The sequence below is a fragment of the Mytilus galloprovincialis genome, chromosome 6, assembly GCF_965363235.1.
Source record: "Mytilus galloprovincialis chromosome 6, xbMytGall1.hap1.1, whole genome shotgun sequence".
Taxonomy (NCBI): domain Eukaryota; kingdom Metazoa; phylum Mollusca; class Bivalvia; order Mytilida; family Mytilidae; genus Mytilus; species Mytilus galloprovincialis.
Window position 1 is genome coordinate 36,311,627 of NC_134843.1, and position 12,754 is coordinate 36,324,380.

General features: G+C 34.2%; 1 protein-coding gene across 2 annotated transcripts in view; it reads left to right on the top strand.

Moving 5' to 3' along the window:
• The window catches only part of LOC143079486 (TBC1 domain family member 31-like), a 42,565-nt gene extending 31,472 nt beyond the window's left edge, over nt 1–11,093 (top strand). Inside the window, exons 20-24 of one of the 2 annotated variants that reach the window (XM_076254839.1) lie at nt 251–367; nt 802–879; nt 1,295–1,457; nt 8,964–9,050; nt 10,484–11,093. In XM_076254839.1, the coding sequence (XP_076110954.1) occupies nt 251–367; nt 802–879; nt 1,295–1,457; nt 8,964–9,050; nt 10,484–10,614 (576 nt within the window). In that variant the 3' untranslated portion in view covers nt 10,615–11,093. The other variant, XM_076254841.1, reaches the window with a different exon arrangement.
• The last annotated feature ends 1,661 nt before the right edge of the window (nt 11,094–12,754 follow it).

A 12,754-nucleotide genomic window follows, 5' to 3' on the forward strand; every position in this document is an offset into this window, starting at 1 on the left:
AGAAAAGAGAAAAAATGGCCACAGTTATAATTTGAATTGCATGCATTTATCATATAGGTTATAGTCAGATGTTTTAAAACAACATCTTTATTTTTATGATTTTTATGCCAATGTTTAATGGCTATATCATTCCTACTATGGCTTCCTCCACGAATAAATACTGACCGCCCATGAAATATCACAATAGCGTTAAAAGTGGAATTTAACACAAATCAATCGAATTATCAATATATCATTCCTTTATTTACAGACATTACAAGATGGATTAGCCAAGTCATCACAACAGAATATTGAAGCTTGGGCTTCAAATGAGTATGAATCTAGACGTAGGCTACAAGATCTAGAAAGAGAGACTATGTCATTACAAGTAAGTAATCATTTGTTTGTTACTTTAATTCTATATGCATGTAAAATCCTGGAAAAGATTTTGAATCATTGGTAATGCATTTGTTGTTTGTCTAGTGTGCTAATTCTCCTGAAAAATATGAGCTTCTTTTCCATCAGATTTTCTACAAAAAAATTAACTAATACATCACAATTAACTTTGCCATGAATTTAACCAAATTGAATTTTATTGGTTTCCTTTGATTAATGAAATGTGTATTGGTTTAGAAATATTGCATGCTGGTTTTGACCATGTATCCCATGCATGATTTTGTGATTGACTTCATCTACGTTATAGCTTTAGTTGCCATTTGGTCAGAATTTCTCATAACTTTGTTAATGTGATTTATTGAAATAGAAAAAAAATAAGATTGTAAGTATTTTATTATTTATTCTTTTATTATCTTTATTTTCCAGCTTGCCAAAAGGAATGCAGAAAATAGGTCATTAGAAAAAGAAGTACAAGATTTAATGACAAAGGTGCAAGATAGAAAGGTATAAATAATAAAAGAATTTCCTGTGGTATAAATTATTTTGTTGGGACATAAACCAAATAATCTTATTTTTTTTTTTAACTTGTTGAAAGGGCTATTTAAATTATAGCTGTTTATGTTTTTATGCCCCATTGAGAGGCATTATGTTTTTCAGTCTATGCATGACGTCAGTTCGTTTGTCTTTTTTTGCGCCTACAGGTGAAAGTTTTTGATCAAAGCTTTTGTAGAAGTTGAAGTCTAATCAACTTGAAACTTAGTACACATGTTTCCTAGGATATGATCTTTCTAATTTTAATGCCAAATTAGAGTTTTTACCCCAATTTCACAGATCACTGAACATAGAAAATGAAAGTGTGAGTTAAGCATCCGTGTAGTATAAAAACATTCTTATTTATATTAATCTTGTTTTTATTTAGGATACAGAGACAGAAGTTGCTCACATGGAACTGTATGAACAGAAACAGGATGCAGCTGAGAGTGGTCAGAGACGATTAAGATTATTGGAAGAAGAGGGATATGTTGCTCATGAGCATGGGAAATCTCTCACACAAGACGCCATATATAATCTAAATAACAATAGTGAGTATGCATATGAATGTTATAATCAACTTATATATATATATATATATATATATATATATATATATATAGAGTCTATACGAATCTACCAACCAGTAAACTTAATAGGTATTGGATCATCAAAATTGACAATACTACACAAACAGGAAAAATTATATGAGTCTGAAAGATTGTGTAACAATACCGATAAATAGATGGAAAACAAAACACTAAAAAGTGTTGAATATCATTGCACAAAGATGGAAAAACTGAACAGATGATATAAACTATACAATAATTGCAAATATTTCGGCTCAACAAATGGCCTTCTTCGGTGACAAAAGTTTTAACAATAATGAGATACAATGTATAAGGTGTAAACATAGATCACTAATAATACAGGTAAGTTTTGGTCGATTGATTTTAATCCAAAATCCTGAATATAATAATATAAACACTAGACTGTAAATTTAATTATTTCTTTCTATTGATTCCATCTGGATGGAGGACACCCAGTGTTTTTATCCAAAACCTCTCCCGATTTTCTCTTTGCCTATTTTGCCATGTACAATCCTGTTCGATCACAAGGATCTTCATGTGATCAAAATCTTTCAGATTGTGATCTGGTAACCTGAAATGTTGGCTGACAGGAATATACGGTTTTTTTGTGAGGTCACTCCTGTGGCCATTGAGGCGTTTGTGAAATGGCTGCATAGATTCACCAACATATTGGAGACCACATCTAGGACACTCAAGAACGTAAATCACGTTTGAGCTTTTGCAGTTGACATTGCAGAAGATCTTGTATGTCTTTTCTGTGGTCTTACTGTGAAATGTTGATGAATGCTGCAATTGGTTGCAACATTTGCAGCGCTTATCCCCACAAGGCTGACAATTACCTACAGTGTGGTTAGGTTTGGAAAGGTCAGCACGGACAAGTATATTTCTCAGGCTGTTAGGTTGTTTGAAGGCAATCATGGGAGGCTCAGGAAAGATTTTGGATAACTTCGAATGTTTCTCGATTGCTGTCCAATGATCACGAATGGTCTTGAAACTATTTCTCAGGCATGGATGGTAGGTGAGCACACATGGGATTCTTTTACTTTTCTGTTTATCTTTGTAAGTTAGCAGACTGCTTCTGGGGATGGATTCCGCTTTTCGAAAACTATTTTTGATGTTTTTGTGTTTATATCCCCTTCTTTTCAAATGTCCTTTAAGCTGCCCCAGACGTTGTTTTGCAGTGTCTTCAGAGGAGCAGATTCGCCTTATTCTTAGAGCTTGGCTGTATGGAATGCTCTTCGTGCAGTGTGGAGGATGGCAACTTTCAGGCGACAAGTATTGATGAGTATCTGTAGGTTTAGAGTATATATCTGTGTTTATTATACCTACAGAGAGGGTGCTAGATGTATCAAGGAAGTTTATGGTGGAATTAGATGTTTCATGGGTGAATTTGATGGTAGGGTGTTGATTGTTAGCATTTGTTATAAAAGTTTGTAATTTTTGGTCTCCCTTGTCCCATTTCATGTCAACGTCATCAATAAATCGATACCAGGAAAGCGGTTTTTCGATGGAGCACTCCAGCAGTTGCTTTTCAAATTTACCCATGAATATATTGGCATAAGATGGAGCCATTTTTGTACCCATAGCAGTGCCATTTGTCTGTAAATAGTGTTCTCCTTGGAATGTGAAGTTGTTCTTTTTCAAGACCATAGTAAGCATTTCAACTAAGCAATCAGTAGGTGGAATTTTAAGAGATCGAGAGTCCCAAACTTCTCTACATGCTTCAATACCATCCGCATGGGGAATATTCGTATAGAGAGAGGTGACATCCATAGTGACAAGAGTAGTATTGGCAGGTAGAGGGTTTAAATCCTGCATCTTTAGTAAGTAATCTGTAGAATCTTTAATAAAAGATGGCAAGTTTTCTACATGAGGTCGAAGATAGTAATCAACGAATTCGGATATTTTTTCTGTGGGATGACCATTAGCTGAGACGATTGGTCTACCTGGGTTACCAGGTTTATGAATTTTACAAAAACAGACATTTTAGACGTACACCTCAAGTCCTTAGCAACAAGATCAATACCGTTGTTAATCTTTCCAGCAAACAACTTACTGAGGACGAAACGTCATTACTCTTGTCACTATGGATGTCACCTCTCTCTATACGAATATTCCCCATGCGGATGGTATTGAAGCATGTAGAGAAGTTTGGGACTCTCGATCTCTTAAAATTCCACCTACTGATTGCTTAGTTGAAATGCTTACTATGGTCTTGAAAAAGAACAACTTCACATTCCAAGGAGAACACTATTTACAGACAAATGGCACTGCTATGGGTACAAAAATGGCTCCATCTTATGCCAATATATTCATGGGTAAATTTGAAAAGCAACTGCTGGAGTGCTCCATCGAAAAACCGCTTTCCTGGTATCGATTTATTGATGACGTTGACATGAAATGGGACAAGGGAGACCAAAAATTACAAACTTTTATAACAAATGCTAACAATCAACACCCTACCATCAAATTCACCCATGAAACATCTAATTCCACCATAAACTTCCTTGATACATCTAGCACCCTCTCTGTAGGTATAATAAACACAGATATATACTCTAAACCTACAGATACTCATCAATACTTGTCGCCTGAAAGTTGCCATCCTCCACACTGCACGAAGAGCATTCCATACAGCCAAGCTCTAAGAATAAGGCGAATCTGCTCCTCTGAAGACACTGCAAAACAACGTCTGGGGCAGCTTAAAGGACATTTGAAAAGAAGGGGATATAAACACAAAAACATCAAAAATAGTTTTCGAAAAGCGGAATCCATCCCCAGAAGCAGTCTGCTAACTTACAAAGATAAACAGAAAAGTAAAAGAATCCCATGTGTGCTCACCTACCATCCATGCCTGAGAAATAGTTTCAAGACCATTCGTGATCATTGGACAGCAATCGAGAAACATTCGAAGTTATCCAAAATCTTTCCTGAGCCTCCCATGATTGCCTTCAAACAACCTAACAGCCTGAGAAATATACTTGTCCGTGCTGACCTTTCCAAACCTAACCACACTGTAGGTAATTGTCAGCCTTGTGGGGATAAGCGCTGCAAATGTTGCAACCAATTGCAGCATTCATCAACATTTCACAGTAAGACCACAGAAAAGACATACAAGATCTTCTGCAATGTCAACTGCAAAAGCTCAAACGTGATTTACGTTCTTGAGTGTCCTAGATGTGGTCTCCAATATGTTGGTGAATCTATGCAGCCATTTCACAAACGCCTCAATGGCCACAGGAGTGACCTCACAAAAAAACCGTATATTCCTGTCAGCCAACATTTCAGGTTACCAGATCACAATCTGAAAGATTTTGATCACATGAAGATCCTTGTGATCGAACAGGATTGTACATGGCAAAATAGGCAAAGAGAAAATCGGGAGAGGTTTTGGATAAAAACACTGGGTGTCCTCCATCCAGATGGAATCAATAGAAAGAAATAATTAAATTTACAGTCTAGTGTTTATATTATTATATTCAGGATTTTGGATTAAAATCAATCGACCAAAACTTACCTGTATTATTAGTGATCTATGTTTACACCTTATACATTGTATCTCATTATTGTTAAAACTTTTGTCACCGAAGAAGGCCATTTGTTGAGCCGAAATATTTGCAATTATTGTATAGTTTATATCATCTGTTCAGTTTTTCCATCTTTGTGCAATGATATTCAACACTTTTTAGTGTTTTGTTTTCCATCTATTTATCGGTATTGTTACACAATCTTTCAGACTCATATATATATATATATATATATATATATATAAAACGTCTGAATAATAGTCAACGATTTTTCCCACGAGGGCACTGGATCGTTACAAGTAACAATACATGTACACAATAAAATAAATTATATAAACGCCTAAAAAGTGTACATAACAACGCCAATATCACAAAAAGGAACTATAAATGTAATTATTTATAAATATTTCGGATAACAGATATCTTTCGTCAGTCAGATTCTGATGTTAAATGAATCATCTTTAAGTCTTCTTAGATTAAACTTTTACTAAATCTTGAAATTTATAAAATAAAAAAGGCAAACCGAACATCAGTTAAGACGCTTGCACCATTCTAAAAATTTGTTGAATATGACATAGGTTATATGACTAATTACATCAGAGAGTTCAAATATATGCTTTAAATAAAAATAATAATGTGCGATATGACCTAGCACAATTTTAAAGCTTTAATGGTGTCGATATTATGATGTTACAAGAAAGATTGCGTCAATAAGAATTCCAAATAAACAGCACTGAACGGTCTAAATTTCTTAATATTTCAGATTTGACAACTGTAGTGTAGTTACATTAGAGTCTGCGATGTTTAAAACAAACGGCCGTTAAAATATAATAACAAATTTTGACTAAAGTAAAATAGTTGGATGTGGCTTGGTACTTATACATCCCTCAAAAAATTAAGCAATTTAAATTGTTATATTCAACAGATTTATTTAAGAACCCTCTCCCACCTGAAACGATCCTTGTCTCGCTTGATGTTACCTCCCTCTATACTAATATCCCCCATGACGATGGTATTGAAGCCTGTAGGTAAGTCTGTAACTCTTGTAACACCTTACATCCACCAACTGAATGTCTCATCCAGCTTCTAACTTTGGTATTAAAATGCAATAACTTCACATTCAATGGTGAACACTTTCTCCAAGTTAATGGAACAGCAATGGGAACAAAGATGGCCCCGTCTTATGCCAATATTTTTATGGGGAAATTAGAACAGATAATTCTCAATTCTTTTCTTTATCAACCCCTCTCTTGGTTCCGATTTATTGAAGATATTGACATGAAGTGGGATAATACTGAACAAGAACTAGATTTGTTTATTCAACATGCCAACAATGCCCATCCCTCAATAAAATTCACTTATGAAATCTCTGACTCTAAGATCACATTTCTTGACACGACAACGCAAGTGAGGGATGGAAACATATTTACAGATCTGTATTGCAAGCCCACAGACAAACATCAATATCTGTCTCCTTCAAGTTGTCACCCTAAACATTGCACCAAGAGCATTCCCTACAGCCAGGCCATACAAATAAAAAGGATTTGCTCCACCAACGATGTTGCCAAAAAAAGACTACAAGAACTTCACGGTCACCTAAAACATCGAGGCTACAAAAGGAAAGACATTGATAAAGGTTTTTCTCGTGCTAGCAGCATCAGACTAGATGAACTTTTACAATATAAAGTCAAAAAGGTCAACAGGAGGGTGCCTTTTGTGTTGACTTACCATCCAAAATTTGACAACTTGTCTCACCTTATCCGCGAAAGTTGGAAAGATATCGAAAAACATCCTAAAGTATCCAAGATCTTTCCCGAGCCACCTGTACTGGCTTTCCGCAGGCCCAAAAGCCTTAAAGACTTGCTGGTGAGAGCTGAGTTATCCTCTCAAGCAGGCTCTTCGTCAGTGGGCTCTTGTAAAGGTTGTGGAAACAAACGATGTCTGACTTGCAAACAAATACTGGATACCCAGACTTTTAACAGTCACTCCACTGGTACAGAATACACCATATTTTGCAATGTTAATTGCAAGACTACAAATGTTGTGTATCTCCTACAGTGTAAATGTGGTAAACAGTATGTAGGCGAGTCAGAACAGCCGTTTCACAAACGAATGAACGGTCATCGTAGCGACTACCAGTGCAAGCCAGACCTCCCTCTTAGTCGACATTTGAGATCCCCTGGCCACACTAAGGCAGATCTCAATCGACTGACCATTACTATCATTGACCACAACTCTGCTTGGTCTAGGGAGGATAGACTTACTCGGGAAAGATTTTGGATAAGAAAATTAACAACTTTGGCACCAAATGGGATAAATGAAAAGATGTAGTTCGACACCATGCAGTGCTTCACATCTGGGTTATATTACTTATTATTACAGTTTCCGTTTCTATTTCTTTACCTTACTCATCTCAAAAATAAATCTGTTGAATATAACAATTTAAATTGCTTAATTTTTTGAGGGATGTATAAGTACCAAGCCACGTCCAACTATTTTACTTTAGTCAAAATTTGTTATTATATTTTAACGGCCGTTTGTTTTAAACATCGCAGACACTAATGTAACTACACTACAGTTGTCAAATCTGAAATATTTAGAAATTTAGACCGTTCAGTGCTGTTTATTTGGAATTCTTATTGACGCAATCTTTCTTATAACATCATAATATCGACACCGTTAAAGCTTTAAAATTGTGCTAGTTCATATCGCACATTATTATTTTTATTTAAAGCATATATTTGAACTCTCTGATGTAATTAGTCATATAACCTATGTCATATTCAACAAATTTTTAGAATGGTGCAAGCGTCTTAACTGATGTTCGGTTTGCCTTTTTTATTGTATAAATTTCAAGATTTAGTAAAAGTTTAATCTAAGAAGACTTAAAGATGATTCATTTAACATCAGAATCTGACTGACGAAGGATATCTGTTATCTGAAATATTTATAAATACTTACATTTATAGTTCCTTTTTGTGTTATTGGTGTTGTTATGTACACTTTTTAGGCATTTATATATATATATATATATATATATATATATTACAAACTTTTGCTCTCCCATTTGCATCCAAAGTGACTAGGATATCAAATATGGTCAACTGGACTTCTCCCATCCAATACCTAAACCCATAGTAAAGAGGGACATCCTTTGGCTGTGCTGGATGTACACATTCAAAACCACGTCCGATTGAGTTGAACACATGAGATCAGATTCCTTGTGTAGGCTAGATGCCACACCTTCTTCACAATTTAGTTTCCTTGTGTCAGCAGAGTGCCTTACCGTCTTCACAAATAATAGTCCTTGCCACAATTGTTTTGAGAGGTCTGTCGATGGCTAGTTGCACAACAAAATTTTTGAAACCTTTCCTAACATAATCTCTTTTCCAGTGGTAATTTATATTTTCCATCCTTTATCATTAACAACTTCTTTGCAGAAACAATTTTTTGGACTAAAATTTGTTCTTTTCCTGAAGATGGTTGAAATATTTGCCACTGAGAATTAGGCCAACAATAATCAATATTTTTTATTTGATTTTCAAGAATGAGGGCATTGACTTATAAGTTCTTTGATAGTTTTCTGCCTGTTTGAATCAGGAACTTAACATTTCCAAGAAAAAAATTTGTCCAAACAGATTTTTCATAGAAAATTCCCAATTCATACAAGAACAAGTCCTATCAAAGACACACAAGCCATTGTTTGTATCTTTTTTTATTCAAATTAAAGTCCTGAGATAAACAATAACTGGGGATTTATATATATGTAAACAAATTCTAATGTTAAATCTTCCACAGAAAACAGGGTTAAAACAACTAATATATTACAGGTACTAGGCTAGGAAATACCACATTAAACAGTACAAAACAATTAATATATTACAGGTACTAGGCTAGGAAATACCACATTAAACAGTACAAAACAATTAATATATTACAGGTACTAGGCTAGGAAATACCACATTAAACAGTACAAAACAGTCGGATATGTATCAGACTTTACAGACTACAACTAATTCTTCTGGAGGTAGGTTAATCATAGTTAAGGCACTGGCGATACTTTTTACTTATGATTTTTAAGGTCAAGATCAATTCTCTATTAAATAGACTGAAGTTTCAGGAAATTTTGGTCAGTTTATACTTATTCACATTTTTCTGAACTTATTCAATTGAAATCCCTTTGAAGTGGGCAAGATCTTTTGATTTTATTATCATTAGGTCAAAGTTTAGGGTCACACTAACTATAAGAAGACTAAAACATTAACTGTTTTGATGCCAGGACAGCCAGGTTAATTTATAAGATAGATTTGGCTTCAGCTAATTTAAATGACAAAAAAAGTGTACCTAGGTAATGGAAAATCAATGAAACAAAAATAACTAAAATGCTTTCGTACCCATATTCAAATTTTTAGCATTTCTTTTAAGTGATATTCCTTAAGGGCATACGATACAGTTTTGAACCTGTATTTACAAGTTGATGAAAATTTGCATATAGGCTATTTTTTACCTGATTAAATCAAATATGTAATAAAAAATATACCTTCATATGCTAATTTTTTAGTAAAATGAGGTCGAAATTTTGTATATTTGCTCAAAATTCAGATTTGTGTCGCTATTTTCTTTTTCTAAAGAAAGACATAACTTTTTTGTTTTAAAAGATAAACACAAACTGTTTTTCGTTAAATAATCGGTAATTTCTGTATTTTATAAGTATCATTAAAAATTATGCAATTCTTATTAATAAATAACTCATATTTATCAAATGTTCATGAATAGAGGAAAAAACGTAATTTTTTGCTGCATGTTTATCAAAATTAAAAAAATTGCGCTATTTACAGTTTTATAAAATTTGGGTCACACAATCTCCTTGCAAAATGAAACAAATTGCCGTTTTGAAAAATAGGGGTCCATGCACTCGTTTTCAAATTAAATCAGTTTGAATGATAAAAATCAGGCGAAAAATGCATCTTTTCCCGATATGTCATAGTTTGACGTCGCGAAAATAACATTTTACGTTAGCAACGTCATTACCTCCCCTGTAACTGCCCTTAAGAACATTTTGTTATGATTGTTTTAGAATCAGTGATTATTTAATGTTTTACATCTAACCATCATTAGGAAAACTTGGAAATCTTGAACTGACTTTTTAAAGTGAATAACAAAGGAAATATTATTGTCTATTTAACTTCATAGACACAGGAATGAAACTAAAGATAGTAAATATAGTTAGTTTTGCTTAACTTTTGGCTTCAACGTGTTCAAAAAAGGCAAGGTTTGTCAAGCAGAATTGCAACTTGACTCAATTTGCAGGATCTGTGAGCTTTAAAATATTCAAACCAAATATCAGATCACTTTAGAACTGTATAGTTTGCTTAAATGTAACATAATGGGATTTTCTACTGAAGCCCTCTACACATATAACTATTGGTAACACTTTAAATTTGTTTTCTTTATTTTCAGTTTCTTTAGAAAGAAGTGGTCGTGCTTTTGATGAGAAGGAAATAGCTCTGTTAAATGAAGTCAGGAATTTAAGACAAAGACTTGCTTTAGAGAATAGATCAAAGAGGCCACCAGCTGTACCTTGTGAATAAACAAAAAACCTTTTGGTTATGAACTTAGTATCCGTCCAATGAACAAATCTTTGTCAAGCTAGATTATATTCTTGCATTTATAAACGTTACTGCCATGATATTTTATGATAGATTTATGCCAAATTAGGGTTTGGACCAAAATTGCACAATTCACTTAACACAAAATGACACATATTCTTGTTTAAACAAATTCAATATTTTATGAAATTATATAATTCAATGTCACATTCCATATTTTATGAAATTATATAATGACAAAATAATTCCAAAACAAAATTGCTCTCAATTGTGTTTTCTTGTTTGGCCTTTGGTGTGTAGCTGTCTCATTGAATAAACAGCTTCATATCTTTATAGGAAGACTTTCCTGATCTATGTAACATTGTATATAAGAATGGCTAGAATTCAACTGTAAGTTACAGCTGGTATATCATTGTAAATTTTCATTGTTTGTATTAAGTTGTATATAGTATATATTTATTGTATTAAAAACAAAAAACAAACAAACTTTTTTTTACTCATTTGAAGTTGAGACTTTTATGACTGAGACTTTTTTTATTCAATTAAAGTGGAGACTTTTCCACTGAGGAGAAGAGATACCAGTTTGATTGTTTGATTGATTGTTGGTTGCTTAACATCTAGTGGCAAATATTTCATGCATATTCAGGACAAGAACAACTTAACAATAAACACAATAGGTAGGTTGTTATAATAGAGGATGATGGTCGGGGAAATTTGGACTTCCACTGGAAAATGAGGGTATATTGGATAGAGACAGAAATTTTGCCTTGCAACAGGCCACCTACGGACCCCTCAGAGAGTTGTTGCAAGGGTTCTTAATGTGCAAAGAGCGTGGCACTCTCTTTACACGAGGCATCGGATTTAACGTCCCCCTTTTGACTGGACATGACTGCGAACTTGATACATTCCGCACAGCCAAACGGACGCCCCACTTCGGCAAGCGTTTTACTGCTGGTCGGGAGAAGACCAAGTGACCATATTTTTATACCCCAGTCACCCTTGGGGTGGATACCAGTTTGAGTTTGAAATACAACAAAATATAATGAATTTATAAATGACTATTTCTTAACCGATGATCCTTCATTGGCAATGTATCTACTTTTCTTTTATATCCTTGTATGTTATTAGTTTGAATTTACTTTAGATAGCTTTAAAAGCAATTTAAAATGATGTGAAGAGTTTTGAACACTCAAAAGAAATTGAACAATTTGAAAAATTTATGTTTTTCTCATATTTTTGTCTTGCTTGACGGAAAAAAAGCAAGATAGTATGCTGTTTGCGGTGATGGTGGTGATGGTGGTGATGGTGGCGGAGGAGGCAGAAGCAGCGTCAACAGTGTATTAGTTTGTGATTAGGTCTAGTTTGTGGTGAACCACAAGTGGTAGGTAACTTATGTAACATGTTAAGCTTTGCTATTTTAATTTCAACATTTGCAAAATCAAAATTACAAAAAAGTGAGACATCATTATTTATGATGGTTATGATACTAAACCCTTAAAGCAAGGGCTGTGTGGTTGATTTTCATATGATGAAGACATAATCTTGTTGAATTAAAATTATGGCATGTCAGTATCTGCTAGTAGTACTTTGTTATTTATGTATCATTGCATTTTTGTCGAGCCTGCAACTTTTGTTGCAGAAAGCTCGACATAGGGATAGTGATCCGGCGGCGGAGGCGGCGGCGTTAGCTAACTTCTTAAAAGGTTTATATTTTAGAAGGTGAAAGACCTGGATGCTTCATACTTTGTATATAGATGCCTCATGTTACGAAGTTTCCGTCAGTCACATGTCCAATGTCCTTGACCTCATTTTCATGGTTCAGTGACCACTTGAAAAAAAAGTTCAAAATTTTTGTAATGTTGAATTCTCTCTTATTATAAGTAATAGGATAACTATATTTGGTATGTGCGTACCTTACAAGGTCCTTATGCCCGTCAGACAGTTTTCACTTGACCTCGACCTCATTTCATGGATCAGTGAACAAGGTTAAGTTTTGGTGGTCAAGTCCATATCTCAGATACTATAAGTAAAAGGGCTAGTATATTTGGTGTATGGAAGGACTGGAAGGTGTACATGTCCAACTGGCAGGTGTCATTTGACCTTGACCTCATTTTCATGGTTC